Source organism: Schistocerca cancellata, chromosome 6 (genome assembly GCF_023864275.1).
Source record: "Schistocerca cancellata isolate TAMUIC-IGC-003103 chromosome 6, iqSchCanc2.1, whole genome shotgun sequence".
Lineage (NCBI taxonomy): Eukaryota > Metazoa > Arthropoda > Insecta > Orthoptera > Acrididae > Schistocerca > Schistocerca cancellata.
The window spans coordinates 243,501,064-243,517,409 of NC_064631.1; the positions used below are offsets into that span (position 1 = coordinate 243,501,064).

Consider the following 16,346-nt stretch of genomic DNA (forward strand, 5'->3'; position numbering starts at 1 on the left):
TTCCTTATTTTCTTGTTCATGTTACAAATGCTGGTAGTGGCATTTCTCTTGTTGAAAGAACAGTAGATTTGCAGGATCCTTAGTGGTTTCTCAATGACACTTTTAAGGTGTGGCTTCAAACTGATTTATTTCGTTAAATACAGATAAATATGCAGCTCCCTCAAGTGGGGAAACAGGTTGTCCAGATTGCACTGAATCCTTTTTGTCTGAGAGAAATAGTACCTAAGGGCACTGAGCGAGGTGACACACACTGGGCATGCATTCAGGAGTACAATGGTTCAAACCCGCATCCGGCCATCCTGATTTAGGTTTTCTGTGATTCCCCTAAATTGCTTCAAATAATGGAATGGTTCCTTTGAAAGGGCATGGCCGACTTCCTTCCCCACCTCCTCTCCCATATCAACCAACCAACCAACCAACCTACCTACCGAAGGCATGCTCATGCAAAACAAAGTCCAAAGCCAGAGTTTGTAAGCTGTGCAAACCGTACAAGTCTATGGAACATCATCCAAATCGTACAGGGTATGAAAAGCAATGCACAATTTACTTAGCATTGTGTACAATAATGTCACTTACATGAGTGAGGCTTGGCGATATTGCTGCTCAATGATGTTGCGCTATTGACACATGACCAGCAGTTGGTGCACTGGTGGCATGTTGCATAGGACTCAAGGCACTGATGGGGTTGCTGAAGATCCTATGAACCCAACATCTATAACATTTGCAACAAATCATCTTCAGATGTTGACTGATAACAAAACCTGACTATACGCATTTTGGAAACTGTTACTGTTTTCCCTCTTGTACTGCATGCACAAATGGATGTTGGTAGATCTTCTAAACTCATATGATCTGATGCAGATTGTGTTTTTTCCATCCAGGGTGCAGGGGAACAGTAGCACAGCCATAGACAATATTTTTATTCATTCTTCATTACTAGATGGGCATTCTGTTAGTAAAAGAGTGAATGGACTTTCAGACCATGATGCACAAATTTTAACACTCAAAGGCTTTTGCACTCAAATAAATGTCACATATAGTTACAAACTATGTAGGAAAGCTAATCCAGTGGCAACAGACTTTTTTTTATACCTTGTTAAGGAACAAGAGTGGCAGGATGTTTATAGTGCCAATAACATAGATGATAAATATAATGCGTTCCTTAACACATTTCCCAAACTCTTTTAGAGTTGCTTTCAATTAGAACATTCTAAATTGGGTACTAGCAGCAAAATGCAGCCTGGGTGGCTGACTAGTGAGATAAGGATATCATGTAGAACAAAGCGGGAATTATATCAAAATGTTTGAAGTAGTCACAATCAAAGTGACAGTAGCTCATTACAAACAGTGTTTCAAACAGGTGCTTAAAAATGTTATTAGGAAGGCAAAGAGTATGTGGTACACAAATAGAATAGCTACTTCACAGGATAAAATTAAAACCATATGGTCAGTTGTGAAAGAAGTGTCTGGTCAGCAGCACAAGGTCGACGATATAAAGTCAGTTTGTAGTAAAAATGTTTCTGTTACTGATAAGTCAGATATATGTACAGTATTTAACAGTCATTTTCTGAGCATTGCTGGTGAATTAAATAAAACTTAGTTTATACGGGGAATCATATAACTCTCTTGGAAAATGCCTTTCTGAGATTGATGTCTAAAATAGTCCTCAGTGATATTGACAAGGGGAAGATTGAGTCAATAATTAAATCACTGAAGGACTCTCGTGGATATAATGGAGTGCCTAGCAGAATATTAAAGCACTGTGCTGCACATGTTAGCCCTGTACTTAGCCATATTTGTAGTTTATCTTTTAAGAATGGTTAGTTTCCTGAACAATTAAAGGACTCAGTAATACAGCTGATTTATAAAAAGAGAGAAAGGGATAATGTAGACAATTTTAGACCTATTTCTATGCCATCAATGTTTGCTAAAGTTATTGAAAAGGCTGTATATGTAAGGATAATTGATACTTTTATATCACATAATTTGGTATCAAATGTACAGTTTGGCTTTAGAAGTCGTTTGACAACTGAAAATGCTATATTCTCATTTCCCTGTGAGGTACTGCATGGATTAAATAAAAGATTTTGATTGCTGGGCATATTTTTTTGATTTAGCTAAGGCGGTTAATTGTGTTGATCACAAAATATTGCTCCAGAAGTTGGACCATTTGGAATACGGGGAGTAGCTCGCAATTGGTTCACCTCTTGCTTTAAAAACAGACAGCAAAAAGTCATTATTCACAGTGTTGAGAATGGCTGTGATGTGGGGTCTGAGTGGGATACAGTCAAATAGGGGGGCCCAGGGATCAGTATTGGGGCCATGCCTTATTTTTATCAATGATATGCTTGGTGATTCTAAAATATTTCTGTTTGCTGATGACACTAGCTTGGTAGTAAAGGGTGTTGTGTCCAACATTGGCTCTGTTTCAAATAGTGCAGTTCATGACATAAGTTCATGGCTTGTAGAAAATATAGTTGACTGTGTTTACTTAAACTTATGTTTGACTTTTTTGGGTCCAGGAACATTGTATTTTATCTGTTATTACTTTTATGTTGTAATTTCATGTAGTGACACATTCTATGACCTTAGAGATTTGCTCCTCAATTTGATCCTGTGTATCTAGACGTGTAAATGAATAAATAAATAAAAAAGTATAATGGGAGTATCGTGTAACAGAAGTATTGGGCAGTGGTCTGTTGTACATTCTCTACTCCTTCTTTTAAAAAGTTGATGAAGTATGTTTCTTTTTGTATGACTTTTTACTATATAACTAAGAAATAGAAAGTGATTAGTTAAATAACAAGGCTTACTTATTGTTTTAATAGGATATAACTACCATAATTCTTCTTGCACCAACTAAAAAAAGATTTTGCTGCTGATTTCTTCCTATACTTTATCTGTCCTTTCTTTTCTTATACTTTATCAGTCAAGAATTAATATCAAAGTTAGTCATTTAAATTACAGGCTGCAGATAGTTCTCAGTGGCTGCTAGTTCGACGATTTTATCTTATTGATAAAATAAGTGGCATTGGTATAAATGTACGAGAGAAGTCCCAGCTGTTCAGTGAGGTACCATCAGTGATAAGATATGTGAAGTTCTGTAAATTAAGGTATGTTGCTCATAATAAAATCATAATATGGCATTCAACTGAAACCTACATATTCACCTTATTGATTTAATTACATTTTTCCACCCATTCACGTTTCAATGCAGAAGTCCTTCTAATGTTGTTGTAATGGAAAGCTTATGTCCATGGTTTTATCAACACTTTTAGTTATCATCATACTGTGTGATTTTTCTTCTTTCAATATTGAGTGTGATACTTTCAATAACTAGTCTAAAATTACGTATCTAGGGGCTTTGAACTGAGTGGTGGAAACTTCATAATATAACTATTTCAACAATTAATGAGTCTATTAAAGAAACAAACAATTTAAAATCATAAGGGTTTAAGCATGTGGAGAGAGTTGGAGATTGCATTGATAACAGTGAAAGAAGAAAACCAATTTTCCTGTTACTCAAGGTAGTCCATTTGCTGAAGAGAAATGCTGTGGTGACAGCATACTATGGACACACGTTCCTGCATTTGTTATATTCAGTTCCTTTATGGGGAAATGCTCAAACTTGATTTAACACTTCAGAAATAACACTGAGCTGTGTTACTATAGTACCTTAGTGGAGTTACATGAAGTTCTGTGTAAAATCTTAATCACGATTGGTGTTCTCCCTGTGTGTGTGTGTGTGTGTGTGTGTGTGTGTGTGTTTTTAAACACTCCCAGTGCATGTGCATGTTTTTAAACACTCCCAATTCATTGAATACTGTTCATCTTGAATAGCAGTCTAATGAATGAGTTACACTGACTGTGTCCTAAGAATAAGGGGCTGATTGGCTAATTCTGCTCTAGGAATTGTTTTGTATCAATGCGTCATCTGTTGAATAATGCATTAACCCACTCAGTAAGATTCTATTGTAACAATAATCATTATGGTGTTCAGCTCTAATTAAGTCCTATATTCTTGAATTTGGACAAATGTGAGATAGTTACTCCCTTTGCCTTACAATTTCATGGGTTATGCTCATCACAGGTCACTCTTTGATATCTTCAGATGCTATAACATTAATTAGTCCTATATTCTTGAATTTGGACAAATGTGAGATAGTTACTCCCTTTGCCTTACAATTTCATGGGTTATGCTCATCACAGGTCACTCTTTGATATCTTCAGATGCTATAACATTAATTAGCACAAACACACAACAGTCCTCTCTCCAACTGTAGGCAGCTGACATGGTTGATACGAAATGCATAATCATGGTACAGCATAGATACTTAATAAAACACTTCAAAATTTACTCTTTTGTCATGATCGGTAAATTGCTGAGGGTCCACCCATGGTGTTGGGGACACACTTAGTCAACACTATGTATTATGGACAACCTGTCCTGCTTCCTTAGAGCTCTTTTAGCAACTGCCCTGCATACTGCCTGCACTCCACTTACTAACAATACTGTATCTCTCTGGCACTCAGGGTGCCAAACTATTGATATCGAGCCAACCTCGAACTGTGTGAGGCAAAAGTATCTTTATCTTTATGTAAAGGGCCATGGCCCCCTTAAGTGTGAAGCTATTATGTTAGTGAAAGATAGTTATACATAGTTTCTCAATAAGCACACATGTGATCAAACAATGTAAAGAAAAGGGAACCACTGTATAAGGTAATGAAACTCAAATTGATAATGAGTGCTCCTTGTTGTTCAGTAAATTAAGTGAAAGACAGTAATCTCTTCAAAAATGATCTTAAAGGATATTTTAGGGAAAACTGTGTACAAAGTATGAGTTCTAGCAACACATGAGGTGACTTCAAAACATAGTTACACTTTATTACGGCAGGCCAAGTAACAGTTATTGAACATTGCAGTACACCTCAAAGAGACACATGTACATGACACTACTTTTCGACAGTCACCCTGTGTCTGTGGACAGTGATCAGAATGTTGTACCAGTTGTCCAATTCCATGACAATAGAAATCCACTCCTTAGTCATGGAACCATTCAAGAACCACTGTGTGAACATCCTCATTGCTGGAAAATGTCTCCCCCCTCCCCAATTTTCTTTAACCTTGCTGAAAAGAACAAAATTATATGTTGCAAATTCTGGACTCTGTGGTGGATTCTTCCAGACCTCCCATCAAAATTGTTGAGGCAGAGCTTGTGTAGTGCACACCATGTGGGGTGTTGCATTATCGTGCAGGAGAATGACACCTTTGCTTAATTTTCCATACCTCTTAGTCTTTATGTTTTGCCCATAAGAATCATGCTGTCTCGCCTGCCTCAACTTTGGAGTTTGTTTCCAGTTGCCAACACATTTCAGTTTCTCCCTGTGATGCACCTGTTACCCATACCACAGTCAAATTTTGTCTGCAGGTAACCTAGAACGGGAACTCTCTTTTCACACTGCATCCGTCTTGTTGTGCAATAGTCTTAGGGTGGGATAATGTGTGTAATTTACTTTTTAATGTCTGTACATAATTAAATTTAAGACAACATATGCAAACCTTAATGTATAACCAGCAATAGCATCAGTAATATTTTCCATTGTTTGACCATATAATCATTGCCATAATAATAATCATCATCATCCCTAAGGAATTCTTCCAATCCATAGGTGGCATACAGCAAACCAGTGCTTAACAGTGTTGGTTAAAAATAGTCTTGGTTGCAATTTTAGTTTTTTATGATGCATTTCGCCTTATTTAGGCATCTTCAGGTAATCTACACTGAAAACAGAGAACGAAAGGTAATGATTTTACTATTTTATATTTCTTGTTTTTACTGAGTTTAACGAAGGCAATGTTGGCCTGATATATTTGACGATGCCCTTTGGCTACACTGACTAAAGGATTCTTCTAAGAAATACCACATTAAGGTATTTGCTCTTTCAATAGTTGATCTGTTTATACATTCTTATAGGTTATCCAAGTGTACACAACACGATCACGATTCTCAGATAGATGTATTTGTTCTCTGTTTTCGATGTATATAACCTGAAGATGCCTAAATAAGGCGAAATGCGTCGTTGAAAAATAAAAAACTAAAACTGCAACCAAGACTGTTTTTAACCAACAATCCCTAAGGGTCAACCCATAGTGTTGGGGACACTTTCAGTCAATAGTATGTATTATGGGCAGCCTTCTGCCATTACACCCTGTCTTTTAGCTACTCCCTTGCACGTTGCCTGCACTCTGTCTACATATACAATGATTAATATACTAAAAATTGTATTCAGGGTGTAACTATTATGAAGTACAATGTTTTCATGTATAAAACTGTGTGGTGCTCTCCACATCCTATGCTGAAAAATGTCAGGAAAAGCCCATGGTGTGGGCGGGCGGGGGAGTGCATGTGCATGTGCACGAGCACGTGCACGCATGCGCGCACTCACTCACTCACACACACACACACACACACACACACACACACACTAGTGAAACAGTAACAAAAGAAAAAAAAAAGACTCTCAGTCTTGTGTCTGTGTATGGAGCTGATGCTGAAGCACTAGTGTGACTAGTGTGTTTATGTTACAAGCAGCACTCTCTGTGCTTCTGTGTGGGATCATGAGAGTTTGGGCATAAAAAAGTACAATAGGAATCACTGGGTGAGGTGACTCACGCAAGTAAGAGAATTCATTTTACAGTATGGCCATCTAATAGAGATATTGTATGTAATCATTTCACACCTAGAGTGACAACACAGCCGGCTAGAGCTAGACCTCATTTATTGTGTAAGATTTTCTTGGTTAACACTTCAGTAGCTTTATTTTCCTCTCATGAATCCTCCAAAAGTAGCAAGTGTTTTGCAAAGATAATGCATGCAGCTGCCAGGAAAACTATTTTGCACTCATGAAAGAAGACACAGTTAAATATTTCTATTTGAGATGAAAGTCATCATATTATTTACTCCAAATCTGCTTTGGGGATGCAACCAGGTTACTGTCGGTGCACATTTTGGACAGCAAATTCTAAAAAAAATAGTGGAACTGTCTTAAAATGTCATTCGGGCAGAAAAGAGTCATAAGGGGGGTCATATGATAAAATATCACTATCCGCCACCTGAAAAGGCTCATTGGTGTATGCTGGAAAGTATAAAAGCTGTAAGAGGAGTCTGAAATGAAACTCTTCTGAGTAAGACATTTACAGTTTGCACAAGTTACTGAAATTCGCAGAGAGAAATTATACTAATGTGTATTTCATAGTTGCAGAGAGTATGGAAAATAACTTTTTTTTAAAAATATATGGACCATGATGATGAGAACTAAGGCAAATTAAAAGAAACATTTACTTTCATCCTACCCTCTGTGTTACTGAGTTGGGTGAACATATAAAAGCTGTTCATCTTAATACAGAGTCTTATACTTTAAAACATGTATAGTGTTGCAACTGTACAGAAATCCTCAGTTCACTTGTATGTAAGTTTCTCAATCGTATTGTAATCATTGGTGGCGACTTTAATTATCCAACAATCAATTGGGGAAATTACAATTTTGTTAGTGGTGTGCATGATAAGACATCCTGGGAAGCATTACTAAATGCCTTTTCTGTGAGCTACCTAGAACAGATAGTTCAGAACCCCACTCATGGTGGAAATATATTAGATCTAATGGCAACAAATGGAACTGACCTTGTTAAGGATGTCTCCATTGACACTGGTATCAGTGACTACGATGTAGTTGTGGCAGCTATGATTACCAAAGTACAAAGGATGACTAAAACAGGCAGGAAGGTATACATATTCAGTAAACAAGATAAAAAATCATTAGGGTCATATCTCAGTGAGGAACTTGAAACTTTCGGCACAGGTCAGGAGCATGTAGAGGAACACTGGCTTAATGTGAAAAGTATAGCTGATCATGCTCTGGATAGATATGTACTTAGTAGAATAGTTTGTAATGGGAGGGAACCTCCATGTTATAAAGTCACTGCAAAGAAACTTCCAAAGAAACAGATATTACTGCATAATAGGTATAAAACAAAGCATAGGGCTATAGATAGATGCTGAATGAAACATGTTTGGTTTTCAAGAGAGCAATGTGTGAAACCTTCAATAATCACCGTAGCACAATATTGTCAAGTGATCTTTCACAGAAGGTGAAGAAAATGTGGTTATTTGTAAAAGTTGTTAGTGGCAGCGTAGTTAATGTTTAGCCCCTAGTGAATGAGACAGGATCTGAAATTGAGGGTAGCAAAGCAATAGCTGAAGTGTTTAACTCCATTTTCAAATGTTCCTGTACAAAGGAAAACCCAGGAGAATTTCCCTAAATTGATCCTTCTGCCACTTAAAAGATGTATGAAAAAGTATTAGTGTCAGTGGTATTGAGAAACAGCTGAAAGTATTAAAACTTAAAAAAGCTCCAATTACCAGTGGAATTCCTGTCAGATTCTGTACTGAATTTGTGGCTGAGTTAGCCCCTCTTCTAACTAAAATCTATCATAGATCCCTTGAACAAAAAAAAACTGTTCTCAGTTCTTGCAAAAGGGCACAGGAACATCTGTCTACAAGAAGTGCAGTAGAAGTAATCCACAAAACTATCATAAAATATCCTTGACAGCGATTTGTTGTAGAATCTTAGAACATATGCTGAGCTCACACACAATGAGCTATCTTGAAAAGAATGACCACCTACATGCCGACCAGCATGGATTCTGAAAACATTGATTATGTGAAACACAACTCACACTTTTCTATCCTGACATACGGGAAACTTTGGATCAAGGCAGTCAGATAGATGCAGTATTTCTTGATTTCTGAAAAGCATTTGACACAGTACCAGACGTACCCTTATTGTCAAAAGTTTGATCATGTGAGGTATCAAGAGAAATTTGTGACTGGATTGAGGACTTCTTGGTAGGGAGGATGCAGCATGTTATCTTGGATGGAGAGTCATTGTCAGATGTAGAAATAAGTTTGGGTGTGCCCCAGGGAAGTGTGTTGGGACCCTTGCTGTTCCTGTTGTATATTAGTGACCTTGTTGGACAATATTAGTAGTAACTTCAGACTTTTTGCAGATGATAAAGTTATCTGTAATGAAGTACTGTCTGAAAGAAACTGAATAAATATTCACAATGCTACTTACCGTAAAGGAGACATGTTAAGTTGCAGACAGGCACAATTAAAAGACACCAACAAAGAGCTTTTGGCCTCAGCCTTCATCAGTAAACACACACACACACACACACACACACACACACACACACACACACACACACACACACACACACACACACACCATGCACACATGTCTGCCAACTCCAGCATTTTAGGCAGGAATGCAACTATCACATGGGATGCAAGCAGCAATTCTGTAGGGGACAGGGATGGGGAAGGGATAGTAGTGTACGAGTGGGGGGGGGGGGGGGAGGGGGGGGGGAGAGAGGGAGAGAGAGAGAGAGAGAGAGAGAGAGAGAGAGAGAGAGAGAGAGAGAGAGAGAGAGAGAGAAAGAGAGAGAGAGAGAGAAACAGTGTCTGTTGGAGTGTGTAGGGACCAGAATGCCAACAGGTGCAGCGACAGGAGGTTGTGGGACAAGTAGGTGGGGAAAAGAAAAGAGCAAAAAAGGAGAGGGCCAGGAAAGATGGGCAGATGTGTTGGCAGAGGTCTGCAAATAAACAGGGTGGGAGGTGATAATGGGGAGGAGATGTAGGAGACAGTGGGTGGAAACTGTTGGCTGGAGGATGTAGGGACAGTATGTTACCATGTTGAGATCGGGATCATTACGGGAGTGGAGAATATGTTGTAAGGATAACTCCCACTTGTGCAGTTCAGAAAAGCTGGTGGTGTAAGGAAGGATCCAGATGGCTCGGGTAATGAAGCAGCCATTGAAACCAACTGTGTTATGTTCAGCTGTATACTGTGCCACAGGATTGTCTTCTTTGCTCTTGGTCCCAGTTTGGCAGTGGCCATTTATCCTGGCAGACAGCTCGTTGGTAGTCATACCAATATAAAAAGCAATTATTGCAGCAGAGCTGGTAAATGACATGGTTGCTTTCACAGGTGGCCCAGCCCCTGGTGTGGTAAGAGAAACCTATGACAGGACAAGAATAGGAAGTGCTGGCTGGGTGGATAGGGTAGGTTTTGCACCTATGTTGATTGGGAGGGGTATAGGGATGGACTTGGATGTTGTGGAGATTGGATGGGTGACAGAACACCACTTGAGGAGGGATGGAAAGTATCTCTGGTAGGATGTCCCTCATTTCAGAGCACAGTGGCAGGTAATCAAAGCCCTGGAAAAGGAGGTGGTTCTGTTGTCCCAGTCTGGAGTGGTACTGGGTGATGAAGGGGACACTCCTTTGTGGCTGGTTCTTGTGGATGATGGAAAGTTTGGGGGTGTGAGGGGAAATGGCATGGGAGATCTATTTGTAGACTAGGTCTGGGGGATAATGCCTGTTTGTGAAGGCCTTGATGAAACCCTCAACATATTTAGCAAGGGAGATTTGTCACTGTAGATATCCTGTCCCCGGGTGGCCAGGCTATGTGGAAGGGACTTTCTGGAGTGAAAGGGATGGCAGCTGTCAAGATGCAGGTATTATTGGTGGTTGGTGGTTTTAATGTGGACAGAGGTGTGGATGGAGCCATCAGAGAGGAGGAGGTCAACATGTAGGAAGGTGGCATGCTGAGCTGAGGAGGACCACGTGAAGCAGACAGGAGAAAATGTGTTGAGGGTGTGAACAAATAAAGATAGGGTGTCTTGTTCGTCAGTCCAGATCATGAAGATATCATCAATGAACCTGAACCAGATTAAGGGTTTGGTATTTTAGGGGGCTAGGAAGCCCCTAAAAAGGTTGGCATAGGAGGGTGCCATGTGGGTGCCCATGGCTGTGCTGCAGATTTGTTTATATACCTTCCCTTCAAATGAGTAATAATTGTGGGCTAGGATAAAGTTAGTAGGGTGCATGAGGAATGAGGTAATGGGTTTGGAGTCTGAAAGACATTGGGAAAGGTATTGTTCAACAGCAGCAGTAAGACCATGAGCATCAGAAATGTTGATGTGTAGGGAGGTGACGTCAACAGTGACAAGTAGGGGTCTAGGAGGCAATGGTGGAGAGTCGATGAAGGAAGTGGTTGGTGTCTTTGATGTGGGAGGCTAGATTTTGGGAAATTGGTTGGAGGTGTTGGTCAGTGAGGGCCAAAATTCTTTCACTGGGGGTACCCAACTCACCCACCCAACATTTCCTATTCCAGTCCTGTTACAGGTCTATCCTACCCCATCAGAGGCTAGGCCATTTGTGAAAGCAGTCACATCATTTACCAGCTCTGCTGCAATCATTGCACAGCTTTTTATATTGGTATGATACCTACTAGCTATCCACCAGGATGAAAGACCACCACCAAACTGTGGCCAAGAGTAAAGTAGATGACCCTGAAGCACAACATACAGCTGAACATAACACAGTTGATTTCAATGACCGCTTCACTATCCGAGCCATCTGGATCCTTTCCTCCAACCTCAGCTTTTCTGAACGGTGCTGATGGCAGTTTTCCTTACAACATACTCTCCACTCCCATAATGATCCTGGCCTCAACCCATGGTACCTTACTGTCCCCACACCCTCCACCGAATAGTTTCCACCCCTCTGTCGTACATCTCCTCCCCATTCTCATCACACAGCCTGTTTATTTGCAGCCCTCTGCCAGCACATCCACCTGTCTTTCCCACCCCTCTCTCTTTTTGCTTCTTTTTCCCCATCTTCCTGTCTGACAACCTCCTGACATTACCCTGTTGACATTCTAGACCCTGCACACTTCATCAGGTAGGGTTCGTCTCCCTACTTGCCCTTACACTCCTATCCCTTCCCCCTCCCCTTCTCCTTCCCCTTCCCCTCCCCCTCCTCCTCCCATCCCCTCCCCCTCCCCCTCCCCTCACCTACCCCTCCCCCCATCACCTCCCCTCCCCTTCCCCTCCCCCTCCCCTCCCCCTCCTCCTTCCCCTCCCCTTCCCCTCCCCTTCCCTTCCCCTTCCCCTTCCCCTTCCCCTTCCCCTTCCCCTTCCCCTTCCCCTTCCTCTTCCTCTTCCTCTTCTTCTTCCTCGCCTCCTCCAGATTGCTGCTTGCGTTACGTTGCATTCTGGCCTGAGATGCTGGAATTGGCAATTGGGTGCATGATGTGCGCTTGCATGTATGTGTGAATGGTGTGTGTGTGCGCGCCTCTCTCTAGTGACGAAGGCTGTGGCTGAAATCTGTGTAAATGTCTTTTAATTGTGTCTCTCTGCAACTTAACATGTCTTCTTTACAGTAAGTAGCAATCTGTCTTTTTCCTACATTGTTAATATTTCTACCTGGAGTTTCCATTGTCCGAAGAAATGTTCAGTCAAATCTTGTTTCAAAGTCGTGCAAAACTTGGCAACTTTCTTTAAATGTTCAGAAATGTAAAATTGTACACTTCAGAAAATGAAAAAAATATAATACCTGCTGACTATAATACCAGTGAGTCACCATTGGGATTGGCCAAATCATACAAATGCCTTGCTGTAACACTCTGTAGGGATATGAAATGGAATGATCCCGTAGGCTCCATTGTGTGTAAAGCAGGTGGTAGACTTGGGTTTATTAGTAGAATACTGGGGAAGTGCAATCAGTGTACAAAGGAGATAGCTTACAAATTACTTGTGCAACTCATTGCTCAAGTGTATGGGACCTGTACCAGATAGGATTAACGGAGGATATTGAACATACACAGAGAAGGGCAGAACTAATGGTCACAGGTTTGTTTGACCCATGGGAGAGTGTTACAGAGATGCTGAAGTCACTGAACTGGAAGCCTCTTGAAGATTGATGTAAACTATCCCAAGGAAATGTACTAACAAAGTTTCAAGAACAAACATTAAATGATGATTCTGGGAATGTGCTACCGCCCCATACATATCACTCATATAGGGATTGCAAGGACCAGATTAAAATCATTACAGCACACAGAGAAGCATTCAAATGATCCTGTGCTCCATGCATGAATGGAATGGGAAGAAACCATAATAACTGGTACAATGGGACATACCCTGTATCATGCACTTCACAGTGATTTGCAGAGTATAGACATAGATATAGATGTATATGTAGAATTATTTGACTTTTGATTGCACCTATTAATAATGATGAAAAATACAGTGATTGCAGAGCAGTGCCACATGAGTCTGCAGCATCATGCCAGTAAGTTTGCACCATTCACTCAATCTGTCAATCAGTTCATAGTAAAGGTTGGAATATGTTTGCTGAAGGATAGCAATGAAAGCATTCAAAGTAGTGCAGCCTTGAACAATTTTTTCATCCACCCAATACTGATAGTATCTTCAATAAGGATGAACAATCAACAGATGCAAGGTAATATTGCTGCAGCTGTATCTGCAGTTTGGAATTTATGTGCACAATTAAATTTGTAAATGTCCTTGAACAATACTCCAGACGGCTACCTGTGAAGTAAAAGGCAGTAGTTCATATAAAAACTTATAGAACAGAATCAAAAATAAATGATAACATTGTGTCTGTAAGTAACACTATTTTCAGAAACAGTAGAGTGTTTGAGTGAAAGGAAACCTGAATTAATCCTCAATTGCAATTTATCTACATACATATCCATACTGTATAAATCACTGTGGAGTGCATGGCAGAGGTTATTTCTCAATTTACCACATATTAGGGTTTCTTCTTGTGGAGTGCAGGAAGAATTATGCTCAAATGTCTCTCTGCATACTGTAAATAGTGAACTCTTTTTCCTTGCAGCCTCTACAGGAGTGATGATATGTAGTTTCTGTTGCTGTGTTATACTCCTAGATTCCTCACTTAATACTGGTTCTTGAAATTTATAAGAAGCCTTCCAGCTGCTTTAATTGCAATGTGATCAGGCATTGCAGTGATGTTTGTAGTGACAGCACACAGTGTTCAAAGTATTTATGTTTACTCGTTGGGTTTTGTGGTCGTTAGTTATTCCTTGGCCTTTAATAATAAATGTTGTATGTTATTCGGGTATGTTGCTTTATCAGTACTACTGGTGTAGTATAATGCAAATATGCAACATTGTTGGTGACCCTGATGTGATGAGAAGCAACTGCGCTGCGTCATTTTGACCACCTGACATGTGTGAAACAGCTGTGCCAGCCACATCATGTTGCATGTCTCTTACAGGTCCCGTTATATTATTCCCCTGATGGACGCAGTACCTAAGATCGAGCCACCTGTAGGCACAATAATCAGTAGAGTCTGAATTAAACCCCCACTATTCTGGTACAAAACCCTATTTTATAGTTCCGACACTCAGGAAATCGGTTTATGTTGGCACAGGTAACAGTGGGACTAAGTATAGCGACATCATTGCAGTACTGAATGGGAACATGGCTACAGAGGTGCAAGACATTCTGGCTGCACTGGCGAATGCTAATCAGTATGTAATGATCAAGAATGATCTAATCACCCACCTGTCACAATCTGACTTGAAAAGGCTTGAGAAATAGCTGCGTACAGAGGAGTCGGGAGACTGCATGCCCTCGCAGTTGCTTTGTGACCTGCAGGCTCTCATGGACAGTGCCGTAAACAATGATATACTATTTAACCCTGGCTGTCGTGCCTATCACCTGATGCACAGAAAATATTAATGTTGTGTGCTGATGATTTAGATGCACTCACTCAGATTGTGAACAGCTATACAGGTATGTATACTACCACAAGCATCACAGCTGTAGGCTCGCGACGGACATCACCTTCACATCTATACAAGCACAAATTGTCGATCTTGTGGCACAAGTCACTGCTTCGCAAATGTCACACCCTCGTCTACACAGTGCCATCGCTCGGCGAGGGGATAAAGTCGATCAACATCAGCAGCCAAAATCTGATGGTACCATAAGAAGTTTTGTTTGGACGCACAAAAATGCAGCTGCCTGTATGAGATGGGAAATGCAGTGGGGAATCAGTGATGATGGTGCTCCCAACAGCAGCTGTCACTTATTTGTCGAAGAGCGATACACAAAGCAGCAGTTTTTCATAGCCGGGAGTAGAGGTACTGGTGTATCCAGCTACTTGTCTGCCACACTGCAATCGTGATAACTGCCACCTTTTTGTCACCAGTGGATCTTCAGTTCAAACTTACGGTTTGGTGACATTGTACCTCGATCTATGTCTGTGGTGTAAGTCTGAGTGACAGTTCATAGTGGCAGATGTGGAACACCCCATTCTCAGGGCCAATTTCCTGTTGTTTTATAGACTTTTACCAGACCTCCGGCATCACTGTCTCCTTGACACTACTACCAGTTAAACCGTCCATGGATGATTACATTGTGTCACTGGTACTACTGTACTTTTGTATCACAGGCAAATTGCCATACATAGAACTTCTCAAGGAGTTCCCAGAACTTAACTGGCATATGCCTATGCTAACCAAGGAGGTTAAAATAAAGGGAGATGGTGCTACCTATGCTAAGTATAGGAATTGGCTGAGACCAGGGGCCACGGCAGTTCGCCATCTTAAGTTGATCAAAATGAGCTTTTCTCCATAAAAACCCTGTATGATACTTGCTGTATTTGGATACAAAATACTTTCATCGAGAAAGCCACATAATCAGAAAGTAGGAAACTTAATTTTTTGATGTGAAATTGCAGTCTTTAAGGATGGAATACATTATGGCAGTAGTAGCTCACTATACATGATTTTTCCAATCATTTCACTACCAAAATAAATGACATTCAGAATTTCAGCACTGAAATAGTGCTTTTTAGTCAGAAGAACCTGACAAATTTTTATGAAAAATGTTAAACTTGCTCTCTCTACTTACAGGCACTGACTTCACATGCATATCTGATTACCGGTATGTACCTGGATACAAAATACCTTTGTGGTGGAATACTCATAATCATAATGGTAACAATTTGTTGATGCAAAATTTCATTTGTTATGCTGAAAGAGCTGATCATTTTTAGTCCATTAGCTGTATCAGTTCACAGTATATGAACTTTCAAACCATATCACTACAAAAACAGAGTTTCACAATAACGGCAGTGAAATGGTGCTTTGTAGTCCAGAAACACATTGTATGAGAATTGTGTGACATAAGGTACAATTAAGCATTCCCACTAAAGTGAAAAACACACATTTTCTTCACAGCTCTTTTTTCCATCTTCATAAAACTTTCAGATAATTCTAAATAATATCTAATTCATTTGTTAAATTTGCATATTCCAGAATACAAAATTGCCATGTGTTTGTCATACATAAGTGAACTACAAAGCACCAAACAAAATGTAGGTGTAGTCAGTATTCTGTTGCATCTGCAAATCCTAAATCCAAGGGCAGGATTAAAACAATAG

The 16,346-nt window shown here is 40.1% G+C and overlaps 1 protein-coding gene across 2 annotated transcripts in view; it reads left to right on the forward strand.

The window, feature by feature from the left end:
- Positions 1 to 16,346, forward strand: part of LOC126190985 (meckelin) — a 224,027-nt gene that overhangs the window by 56,488 nt on the left and 151,193 nt on the right. For both annotated transcript variants that reach the window (XM_049931661.1, XM_049931662.1), the window contains one exon: positions 2,968 to 3,113. In XM_049931661.1, the coding sequence (XP_049787618.1) occupies positions 2,968 to 3,113 (146 nt within the window). The remainder of the gene's footprint in view (positions 1 to 2,967; positions 3,114 to 16,346) is intronic.